The sequence below is a fragment of the Parambassis ranga genome, chromosome 3, assembly GCF_900634625.1.
Source record: "Parambassis ranga chromosome 3, fParRan2.1, whole genome shotgun sequence".
Taxonomy (NCBI): domain Eukaryota; kingdom Metazoa; phylum Chordata; class Actinopteri; family Ambassidae; genus Parambassis; species Parambassis ranga.
Window position 1 is genome coordinate 4,960,272 of NC_041024.1, and position 12,432 is coordinate 4,972,703.

At 44.7% G+C, this 12,432-nt stretch overlaps 1 protein-coding gene across 9 annotated transcripts in view; it reads right to left on the reverse strand.

The window, feature by feature from the left end:
* The window catches only part of nav2a (neuron navigator 2a), a 116,708-nt gene that overhangs the window by 27,672 nt on the left and 76,604 nt on the right, over positions 1–12,432 (reverse strand). For all 9 annotated transcript variants that reach the window (XM_028401199.1, XM_028401200.1, XM_028401193.1 and 6 more), the window contains 5 exons: positions 7,810–9,058; positions 6,657–6,766; positions 6,467–6,575; positions 5,425–5,844; positions 1,211–1,330 (listed from right to left, as the gene is read on the reverse strand). In XM_028401199.1, coding sequence (XP_028257000.1) covers positions 1,211–1,330; positions 5,425–5,844; positions 6,467–6,575; positions 6,657–6,766; positions 7,810–9,058 — 2,008 coding nt within the window. The remainder of the gene's footprint in view (positions 1–1,210; positions 1,331–5,424; positions 5,845–6,466; positions 6,576–6,656; positions 6,767–7,809; positions 9,059–12,432) is intronic.

Consider the following 12,432-nt stretch of genomic DNA (forward strand, 5'->3'; position numbering starts at 1 on the left):
GGATGGAGGCACCTCATCCTTTTAAAACTCTCTCCTCGCTCTTTTCTCTCTAATCTTATACAACCAAAAATTAAGACATCTCATCTAAAGATCATGAAAGAAGAAAGTTTCTGGAGAAATGTCTGCCTACTTGTTCAATTAAACCTCACAGGAAAACTTGAAAGAGGGAAAATCAAACGAAAAAAAAGGCAAAACTCCCCAACTTTTATCATTTAATTGCTCTCCAGTTTCTTCCACTCTTTAATCAAAACAACTGAGAGGTGAGAGGAGAGAGGAGGGAAAAGATGAAAGGTGAGGAGAAGGACAGTTTGCGTTAAGCTCCACCTAAGGGCTGGAGGAGTTTAATGTGAAGGAGTGGGTGTGCATGCGGTGTAAAAGGCAGAGAGAGGGCAGAGGTCAAAAGTCTGGAAGACAGGAAATTAGCCACACCTGAGGATTTACGGATGAAGCACTCAGAACTACTAAGAGACACACAACAGTCTGTGTGCTCACCAGGTTTGGACTTCAGTTGTTCAGAGTTTTAGCGGTTTTACAGAGACCTTTGTCCTTTTTCAATTCATTTATTCCTACAACCGCTTCCATTCATTCTGCAGTCCATCTTCATATCATGCTCATTTCCCTCCCCCCCTCCTACTCTCTTTCTCATTCTCCTGCAACATGGTGGGGCTCTGCTCAGCCTTCATCCATTTCCATCTGTCAACCAGCCAGGAACCAAATCCATTTCCAGCTCTATGACAAGACAAAGACCACAGTCTCACCAAATCACTGACACGAGATGCTTCAGAAAGTCCCACTGACACAAATACTCAGTCAATCTTCTCACTTTACTACATGCTGTGGCCTATATACAAACAGGAACATGTTCTCAGGATCACCACAGTGTATTTCACAAATAAACACATCCTGTGTAGCTATACAAGTTTAAGCCTTACACAGAGCATGATGCAGTTTGTTTTTCATTCATCCATTTCAATAAACAGAAGCTGTGTGTGTGCTTTATGGCTCGAGACTATTTAACCACCTACTTGTGTGATCAATTGTATTTAAATACCCAAATTACTATGTTTGAGAAGGCTACAAATTCAATAGAAGCTGTGTAAAAGCGTTTTGAGGAATGCAGGTTGAAAGTAAAAAAAGCAGGCTGAGCAACACTTCGAACTTCTCCCTGAAATGAAAACAAAGGTGGAATTTTCATTTAGGATGCTCCTACCTGTCAGCATCCCCCTGCCCTGATGACGTGTTTCGATGCGTCTCTCGAACGGCGGCCATGCTGTCGGGCAGGCGGTTCAGGCGCCGAGTGTACAGGCCCAAACCTCCGTCGGTCATGTAGCTGCAAAACACAACATAAAAAAATATTAGCTGCAAGCACCATAAAGCATCACCGAGGTGCACAATTAAAGGGCTAAGTGGAGATGATTTGAAGCTGTGCACTGCCACACTTTGTTTTAAAGACTTTGGCCTGAGTCTTCTTCTCAAAGTTGCTTTCGTTATAAAATGTCACACACAGAGCAGGAGGAGCCTGAATCCATCGAGTTATCCGGCTGAGGCAAAGTTCTCATCAATCAGGGCTAAACGGTCGGCGCTCCCACACGAGCAATGAAGAGAGCAAGCTGTCTAACTACAGACACACGATTCTCTCATGTGGCTCGTGGTAAACAACAGCAGCCTTTAAAAGATGTGGCTGCTCAGTACACAGAAGATGAGACTGTTCTTCGTATCTACATCCATCACCGACGCTGTCAGAGCTCAACATTAAGAGAAGCTGAAAAATACACTGTATGTGTGTAAACGCAGCCAAAGTAGGGCATTCACTTCATCTCATAACAGGAAATTACATTTGAAGGGACCTGAGTTATTGCTTGTTGGAGTCAGACGCTGACCGTTACAGAAGCAGTTACAGTCAGCTGATGCTGAGGCCCTCAATTCTTACACAAACATTCCTATTTAAACTAAAACAACACCAACTAATTCGCCAAATATTTACCTGAGGAGGAGATTCCTAATGGAACTAAATATTTAACTCATTCAGCATGGGTGTCGTTTAATGAAATGTTTGCTGATTTAAAGTTGCACCGCTGAATGCGCTCTGTGTGGGACTGTGATGACTCAGTTAAAGTCAGGAGGAAAAATAAGCCGACCGCTAAAAACACTTTCAGTGTTATCTCAGTGTGGATCTCAGCACACGAAAACACATACAACCAACACACTGCACAGTGTTTCCTATAGACAGAACTTCTTTGTATGATGTACAGTCAGGCAGAACCAGATTCTGTTTGCTGCATTTTGGCAGCAGATGTTTTACTTTCTCTGCAGAATAAAAACTGTAAAAGCTACTCGAGTACCAAGAGTCTAAATCTAAACATGGAGATTCAGCATTTTCTTACCATAAACCTTCAACAAATGAGGATCCAGTCTGATGCTGACCGAAACTTTTATGTTTTTGGTCATGTTATAAATTATTTATTTATTTAAGTACAAAAACTGTGTCATTTGTTTCTTTACAAAATAATTTGGGTGTAGAATGGAAGGCTGACTGACTGACAGCTACCAAAGTTCAAATCAGAAAGAAAAGGCATTCAAAACACAACTTATACTAGTAATCTGGAGTGCACAATAACAAAGAGAGACAACAACAGTCACAGAAAGCCGGGCTCCTCTCTCCTGACAGAGGATCCACGTGGAGGGGGGTGGGGGTGGGGGGTTAGCTGCCCTTCACGGGAAACATCCATCATCACAAAGCAAAGTCACCTTGAAGACACACACACACTACACTCCGGAGTGACAATTTTCTCCTTCACAATAATAATTAACTGAGCTGCTGTCCTCCTGTTTCAGATGCCTGTTAACCTGTAACCTCCTGCAGCAGCAGGAACGTGTCCAAACACGACAGTTTATGAGCAGCCGGGTCGACTTTACACAGCCGTGTAACTAACAGAAGCAAAAGTTCTAGAGTAAATGAAACAGTAAAGATATTTGATAAGCCAACAATGCATGCATTGTGGCACTGTGAGGAGAGGAAATTCATAAAATGTCACGCTCCTCTGGAGCCCCTGACTCACTCTCACACGTACCTGTCTGCCTCAAACATGGTAACACAGTTAGTCCTCAGCAAAAAGTAAACAAGTCCAGGTGAGTATTGATCCTTCCTGATAAATATCTCCACAGAAATGTGTCCGTTTTCCACCGTCTAAGCTACTGTCTGTTATCAGGTCTAAACCTGTGTGAGAGATCTGCTGCTGTGTGAATAATATCACCAGGTGAGAGCGTGTGTGATCGTGGTGATATCAGAAATGAATGTACGCTATCCATGTGTGGAACCTGACTGCGTGTGAGTGTTGCTCTGTGGGAGCTCAGTGTTGGTATGCGGTCTCTCTGCTCTGCTCCACATGCTTTTCTCTCCTGGCTGGAGGTTGGGTCTGTCTGCGAAAGGTGGAGGAGGGATGGGGAGGGGAGGGGGGAGGTTAAGGGTGGGAGGGCTGAGGCGTATGATCGCCAACAAACCCTCGAGCCAAGGAGGCGCGGGGAGCCCTGGTCTCCATGGGCTACAGAAACCGAAAGGAAAAAGAGCCGAGGGGGGTTGTAGATTGGAGAAAAACGCTGATACTGAAAGGGGTGTCTTCAGTCATGTTGTCTGTGTTTATAGCATGTTCATCTCTATTATCCAAATACAAATGACTTGAGCTGCAAATAACTATGTTATTAAAATCTCCTAAAAATTGTCAGAAAATATTCAAAAATTATCTGAATTTCTCAGCAGCAGCTTAAAATAAAATAATCTAATTTATTTTAATAACAATAAGAACGACTATGTGGAAGAAAATTGCACAAAAAAGCATGTTTGTTTGTTTTTTTTACATTGAGAGACAAATTTAAAGTCTCTGCATGGCTAAATAAATCAAAAACTAAAGTAGGAAATATGTCCAATATGTGTGAATTAACCCTTTAAGTGGCATTTTAGAGGTGACAATAAGTGTTGAGTTGTGAGAGTTTACTGCTGTAATCCAAGTGCCAGCTCTTCCTCTCTGAGTAAACATCCCACGTCTGTGTGGAAGAACCAGTTAGTTAGTGGATGCTAACATGTCTGTGATAGAGCTAACCAGTAAACGGCCTGAGGATGTGCACAGCAGAGCAGAGCAGGGGAGGGGAGGAAGGGGGGAGGTCATCTGCCTGTGTCTGTTTTAAATGGTTAACCCACAGGGCGCCTCCGCCCACCCTACACACACCCACATGCCTGAACCCACACATACAGGTCCTCACATACACACAAACACACACTTTATGTCTCAGGAGTCCTACCCCCCCCCTTCTCTCCCTCAACAAAATGAGCAAAATCTAGTCAACATGTTTCCATTTATATGAAAGCTAATTTGGCCCGCATCCATCACTTCATCCCCTGGGATCACACAAGGCATGTACATCTATCAAGTCTGACTCAAAATAAACCATAACTCCTTATTGTGTGTCATGAAAATCCACAAAGAACATGTTGGTAAATCTGTTGCTGAATATCAGTAAAATAAAATATGTATATATATATATATTAAATAGCAGCTTAATATCTTAAATTAAATGAATTTAACAAATGATGTTTTTGGCATGGTTTCTTTAGAGGTCCTAGTGAGCCTGGATATCAAGTTCTCAGAGAGGGAAAATGCCTGTGCCCACATCACTCACCTGTCCAGGTGTGGCTGTGGCCTGCCTTTGTGTGCTTCGTCACAGATTCAGACATATCAAGTACTTCAAGAGCACTTAGCTAACTTGCTTTCTATAGCCGCCTCAGGGCTGGTGAATCACTCACAAGCCACAGAGGCCAGATGAAGTAATTTCCACTTGGTTTCATTACCTCCGCTGATCTCATAGAATTTTGTCTTCATTCATATTCATCTGAATTCAAGCTAACCCCCTGTGGTAGCTCTGGTACTAGTGCCTGCTCTTTCTCTCTGCCATGTGAGGGTGCCTTGGCACCCTAATAATGATGACAGCAGAGCTTTAAATTGCACAGCGTGAAAGCCAAGGTATGCAGGAAAGGCCTGTTACAACATGGACGCTGGCTATGAGAGAGCCAATAATCAGGTTATCAGTGCTACTGCATCTGTAGACAAAGAGATTAGATACCTGTGGGATATGCACTATACAGAACAAATGGTGTCTGTGATACAGAGGCTAGACCTGTCAGATCTCATATGGATCAGGAAATATGTGATGAAGGAACAGTACTGCCCTCTTCTGGCAAGCCTGAAATAACAGCTGATGCTTTCAACACACACACACACACACACACACACACATGCACGCACACACACTTCACCGTGGCCACATTAACAAGATAATTTTATCCTTTGGAAATTACAAAAATGTTACACCACAGTTGGAGCCATGATGATCAAAACTCTAGGACCAAAATACTTGATTTAATCCACTTACCCACTGGTGACATCATCAGCCCGCACAGCGTTCTTGCTCAGCACATCTCCGTCACTCATGTACCCTGTGACCTCCATTGTGATCCCGTCCAGCTCAATGTCCTCTCCGGCTCTGTCTCCCAGGTCCACGCTGCACAGTGCTCCTCCCCTGCCGGCCAGTTGTCGCCGGAGGTGCCCAGGATAGAGGTAGCGTCCTCCCTGGCCGCCCACCACCCGGCCGGCGTAACCGTTCCCCATGGAGGGGGCATCACCCGCCTGTAGACGAGGACTGGACTGGCCCAATCGCCATGATGACAGCGAGGGTCGGGACGAAGTGATGCTGAGGATGCTTCGACTGCTTCCAGTGTTGTTGCTGCTGCCACCCCCACTGCCGCTGCTGATGTCTGTGGTAACACTGCCATCAAAGGTGGTTTCCAAGGTGCTGAACAGAGAGAACAGAAATGAACACACAGTTAACACAACATTTTATGCTGTAGTAGTACAGAAAAAACACTAAAAGACTTTTAAATCAGGACATATAAACCCCCTCTAACAGAGCCTAAACTAAATCAAGACAACTGGGTCAGCACTCAGACATAAGGCCAGCACTCAGGTCAAATTTCTGTGGGAAGTGATTAGAGCTAAACCAGCAGCAAAGAGGACATGAAAGAGATGCCCTGTGATCAAAGTAAAAGATCCCACAAAGAGGGGATGAGAGGGCTGCAAGACAAAAAGAAAGAGGTAATACCTGCAAACGTAGACAGACACAGTCTGCTGACCATGAGGCAGTTGAGTCAAATCCTCAATACACAGCCTGTTTGAGTCTGTTTACCGCTCAGCCGTAGCAGCCTCTGTAAGGCGCTACAGTGGATGATCCGCAAACAGAAGGGTTTTGTTTTGCAGTACAGGCATTGCTGACTTCAGCTGGACCGAAAATGTTTTTTCCAACATCTGTTGCTTAATTACTACTGTATGTATAAATCAACAAAAGATAGTTCAGTGGCTAACGAACACCCAGCAGGTGGTGTGAATATGTGATGAAACGGGAAGTTCTTTCGTCTCACCTGTGTGTGACCTGAGTTCCTCGCAGGCTGGACATGGTCTCCTCTAGGTTTTGTCGCAGGTCTGCTATATTTTTGACAGTGCGTAACCTCCTCGTCTCTGGATCCTCACCTGTGAGATTAAAAAAAATTACAATTACACAATTACATACAAAATCCTCAGCGACAGACTGCACTGTGAGTGATCACCCACCTGAGAGGTCCTCAGTGGAGGTCTGGCTGGTCTTGGTGAAGGAAACGTCTCCACCTCTTCCTCCTGAACCGCTCTCTGTGTTCACTGTTCCTTCGCCATCTGTTTGGGATCTGGGAAAAGAAAATTGTGCAAAGGGATCAAAGTGTGGAAATCATCGATTGTGAATTATTCAGCATTTAGTGGGAACCTAATGTTCAGCAAATTGTCACGAAAGAGGGATAAACCTGATTAGGATTTAAACCTGCTGTGTTTCAAGTCTTGTGACCGGGGTCCACAATGAATGCCGGCTGAGCCATGGACGCCAGTAAAGTTTGTCTTTGAAGGATAAATCAATACAGGTTCAGCCACTGCACTGGCTGGTTGTTATTTGAGAGGATGACGTTTGAAGCGCACCCTTTGGTCCCTGCCTGATCCCAGACTTTGTCCTTGTACACTAACTCTGAGTTTAACCAATGACCATTACACAGAAACTGAAAGCATCTTAACTTTTTTAAAGTTCTGGTTAACTCCTGAGGTTAATAATTCTTAGACTGAATGTATGAATTTCTTTCATTTGAGCAATTAAATCTATTAGCTGACAGGTGGAGGTGCTATAATCCTGCCACTAATGGTATTTGACAGCTATACAGCGAAGGAGGAAGTTTCTGGAAGTTTCTGATGATGGGGGTGTTTTTTTTTTTTTGCAAGTGAGGTGTAGGTCAGAATGTACAGAGGGAGAAAGGGCAGCAGCACAGGAAGCATCAGGAAGTTAATGAGGGTTAGTTAGAAAGGACTTATTGAATGCATGGGGACCTCCTTCCTTATCATACTGGGACCAGGACAGAGGTCAGAGGCACACAACGTCCACATGTATTTGCCCAGATACATGTGAGCATAGATCACAGACAGACGTGTCATTGGTGGATTTAACCATTTACAGATGGTCAAAAGAAGAAACACAATTGTATTTTATAAGGGTAAGACAGTAATATTTTACTCATAATTGCAAATATATCATCTGATTTTTGTTTATTTAATTATAATTTAGACCAATATTGCTCACTGTGCCACTATTTATGATACTTGTTTTGGATTTTTTGTGACTACAGCTGAGTACTAAATTTACATTACAGAACCAAAGTTGTAGACTTAAGTGATAAATGGGTGATCTTACCTGTACATGAAAGGAGCGACGGTGGCTGTGTTGGGATGGCTGTGGTGCTGTTGTGTCTGAGGTAGCTGCACGCTGACTGTGTTGCTGGCTGTACTCTGTGTTGTGCCTCCACCTGCCACAGGGGCACTGCTGCTCTTTCCTTCAGTGGAGGCCAGGCTGGAGGTAGAGCTGGAGTGTCTGCTGTCCCTGTCTCTATCCAGAGGCCCCCGGTGCATAGCGAGGCCCCCTCCTAACCGCATGCTCCGAGGCCTTTCCCCCGCCTCCTTCACTGAGGAGGCTTTGCCCCCGGGTGCTGGGGCTTTGCCTCCTGGCTTTGGTATTCCGCTGTGTGCAGGGGTTGAACTCTCCTTTTTGGCCACTTTTCCCCCTTTGGGAATGAAACTGGCAATCTTAGAGGTCCTTTTATTAGAGCTGTCGGCGTCTACAGCAGCAGATGCTACCTCCTCCTTAGGCTCCTCTCCTCTAATCTCTGTCCTATCAGAAACTGAGATGCGTTTCCCCGCATCCTTCCCTTTTTCCTTCTCCTTCCCTCTGTCCTTTTCCTTGTCTTTTTCAGGGCCTTTGACAGAGGCCTTCTTGGCAGTCAAAGCTCTGCTAAAAGTGCGCTGGGCAATGCCCCTCAGAGCGATTTTGGGGCTGCTGGCAGTTGTAGAAACAGTAGTACCTGCTGAAGGAGCTGCTCCGTATGTCGTCCCGTTGCTGGTTCCATTAAGTCCCGGTCGGATGTTGCCATCGTCTTCTTCAAAGGGGTCAGTGTTTGAGCCGGTTTCAGCTCTTTCCACCTGCCCCACTGAGAGCTGCCTGGGCGGGACACCATTATCAGTTTGGGCTGATACTCCATTAGAGGAGGAAGAGGTGTTGGAGGATTTTGAGCCTCCTTTACTGTTGAAGAGCTTCAGCTTCTCTAGCATTGACTTCTGGCTAACAACCTTTGGAGGTGCTTCAGTCGCTGGAGAAGCTTTGCAGGAAGCGTCCTTCTCCTGCTTGACTGACTGCATGGCAGATGGGGGCGAGGCGGTGGAGGAGGAAGGATGAGAAGGGGTTTGTTTGGAACTTGTTGACTTGTTCCTCCAGGGCTTGCTGTTGCTGTTGGGCTGGGGAATGGCTGTAGAAGAGGATGATGAGGACGAGGGAGGAACCAGAGTGGAGGTAGAGGCTGGGGTGCTGGTGGAGGAGTTGACAGTCACTGCAGATAATGAAGCATGCTCAGTCATCACCGAAGGATGTGAGGTCATGCCCTCTGAGGAATCTGCACCAGAGAAAATACATTTTATTAAACAATGAAATAGGAAGATGAGGACAACAGCACCTGGGGGGAGGGGGACAAGAAAACCCAGATACTGAGAGTGAGTGTTCTTTGACCCCCACCTTATAAGGGCCTGGAGGTCTGTGTTGAAATAATATTACTCTCCTTCAAGCCAACCACCAAAACTGTTAAAAACTTTAGCACTAACAATGAGAGAAGCCCATCACAAACTGTTTATAAAAACAATGAGGAGCAGGCTCAAGTGCTTTTTTAAGTCTTGCCAAGCAGGCCATGTGAAGCAGCGGCGCTGCTGCACATATAAGGCTTGGACTTATATGGACTGCATTTGGTCAGAGTCCCTCTGCTGTACAAAGACACACTGTGTGGTTACATCTGGTTAACATGAACACAGTCCCTCCTAAATTAGACTCAGACAAAGGATGAAAATGCATTGAATTTTGAAATGTCCAAGCAGACAGCACATACTGCGACATATGCTCCTGTAAACCACTGCTATAGATCTACACCCACTGAGGTATCTGCAGCCAACAAACTTACCAGCAGCGTGACAAGAGCTGAAATCCCTGGTATGAAAACAGAACTATCCTGATGGTGCTGAGGTTGTCAGTTGTGAGTATGCAGAGCAGTGCTAACAGCAGCAGAGTTCAGACCAGTAACATTTGAATATTCAAACATCAACGGCCAGAAAGAGAGAGAGGGACGGAGCATCTTTGCAGGGAGTGCTGGGCAAAATGAATCATAACAACATGCGTCTCTTGAATTACCCCATACACACACATACACACAGACTTACTGTAGTTATTCCATGCTTTTTTCTACACTATTTACATATATAGATGTTTTTCTTACTAAACCTCTAAAGGTTCATTAACTCAACATTTATGCAGATTATTAAACACTGCATCTTCTCGTTTACTCCTTTCTCATCTGGCTCTCCACTTTATTTCATTTTTATAGCACCTTTCATGCCCTAATTGGAATAATAGGCATCCACTCACTGCCTCTCCTTTCCCCCCCTATTTAGCATTTAGCAAGAACAGCCTGAAACAATGCAGCCATTAGGAAGTGATTAGGGCCCAATTAGCCGTGCTAGTAGTTAGCAATCGGAAAAGTGGGTCAGGTTGCTAATAGCTGGCTTCCAGTTGGAGGCAGCTGAATGAGAGGGGGGACCTGCTGTGATTATGAAGCAAGCAGAGAGAATGAGGGGATTGGCGCTGCAGGTTTGTGATGATGAGTGAGGCTTTGATACAGGCCAGCAGGACGGTGTGAGCTGTTCCAAAATGGGGTCCGAGTGGATTTTGGGTCAGAAAAAAAAAACAGAAGAAGAAAGATGGGACGTGGAGAGGCCCTGGACACTGGGTCATGTGTCATGACTGGACCCAGTGACCGGGACTGACATGCTCCACTTAGGTTGTCAAGGGTGTCAGAATGCTGTCAATTTTCAACGTGTTGGGTCAGAAGTGACAGTAGAGTGACGGACTTGGACACTGTTGCATCATGAAGTCAAGTCAAAGGAAACTCAAACTTATTCAAACAGACAAAAGCAGTTTTTTTTAACCATGTGAAGAAGTTGCCACAAATGTGGAGCGATGATTACATTTTAGTAAAATACTTCCTGTATTTATGAAGACATATGACTGAGCAGAGTTAGATGCACAATTGTGTTTGTTTGATTTGAAATCCACCTTCATCTGGCTGCACTTTGACAGCACCAGCTTTTTATTAGCAGCACGAAATGCACTCGAGGAAGCAGTTTCCGTTTAAAAATAAACAAATAATTGTCCTAACATGGCCGGAGAACGGGCCGCTAACCTAATGACCCTGTGCAGCCTCGGGCCAAATCCTCAAATTAAACTTTTCATTGCCCTCTGCTTGCTGTGCTGGGTTGAGGAAACATGTTGAAAGAATTTGAGTGTTTATGACTTAACTGCTTAATTACTGCAGTCTTTAGAGATTGAAATAAAAAGCAGAAAATGACAGAAGGGGAACAGGATAAAAGACCACCCTTCTACTTCCTGTCTGCCCAAAATGCTCATGCTGTTTTGAGCCTGTCTCAAGGTCAATCCTGCTGCCTCTCACAACATCCTGATAACATCAAGGCATCTTGGGAAGCCAGCCGAGGCTGTCTTAAAGCTCTTTTCACGGATCGTCACACTCGTGTGTGTCTGAAACTGAGGCAAACCGTGTAATTTCACACAAGTGTCAACACTCTTTTTCTCTTTAAGTATGTGCATGTCAGTGCATGCATGTCAGGTTCAGGAGAGAGAAGGATGTTTGTTCTGCTCAGAAACTTCAAACACTGTAACTTCTATACATCTATAGAGCAAACACAGGCTGCACACACACACAGCAAATGCATTGAAAGTAGCATCGGCTGACACTGTTTAGACACAACAAGGCCTCTAACCCTTCTCATGGTTGCATTGGTCACAAGACATCAGGCTAAACCCTCAAAGTCATTCAGCAACCAAATTGCTGACCTGCAAATGCCCTACTTAGAATATATACCATGCAGTCACTCAAATGTGGCATGTTTGTGCTTTGAACCCAAGGTGTTTTCACATGTGCTGCACAGTAGGAGCCTGGTGAGAACATTTCTCCTTGATCGGTCAGCTTTACTTAATTTACAGACACCGTCAAAAACTTTTAATTTGTAAAAAAAAACTGGCTGCTGCAGGTGTTCGCTTCCTCATCATGTTCTGATTTCAGAAGCCTGCACTCTCTTGCTCCTCAGTCATTGTGATGCAAAAAGTGAAGGGGACAGCCAGCTTTTGTGCGGAGGACGGAAACTTTTTAAAGTTTCTCCACATGAATACACTCAAACAGTGACGCTACAGCTCATCAGAAGGCTATTCATTCAGTGAGGGCAGCAAGGGCACCGGCCACACAAACACACACAGATGCATGCAGAACAGGGACATGCACATACACAACCACAGGTGCCTCCCTGCCCTCTCTCTGTCTCTCTGTGTTCAGTGTCGCTTGGTGGACACCCAGACTCTTGTCACCTTATATTAATGCAGAGCAGAGGAGAAGATTCAGGTCTGTTTCCTAACTGCAGAGCCGTCCTGTTGCATGAATCTATTCTGTTGTCAGAGCCATTGACACACAGCAGATCTGGCCTCACAATAGAAGCTGCAGGTGCTTCTCAAAGTATCAGAAACTGCAACTACACAAGTCCCTACATGTATTTGTAAGGAAAAATAGGAAACAGACACTCTCAGATACTGAATGACACCTTGCTAGAAAAACAAAAACAAACAAATTCTGGCTATTTAGTTTAAAAGGCTTACTTTTATCATCATAAATAAACGCACACAATAACAACAAAACAGGACAACCTAAGCACAACTAGC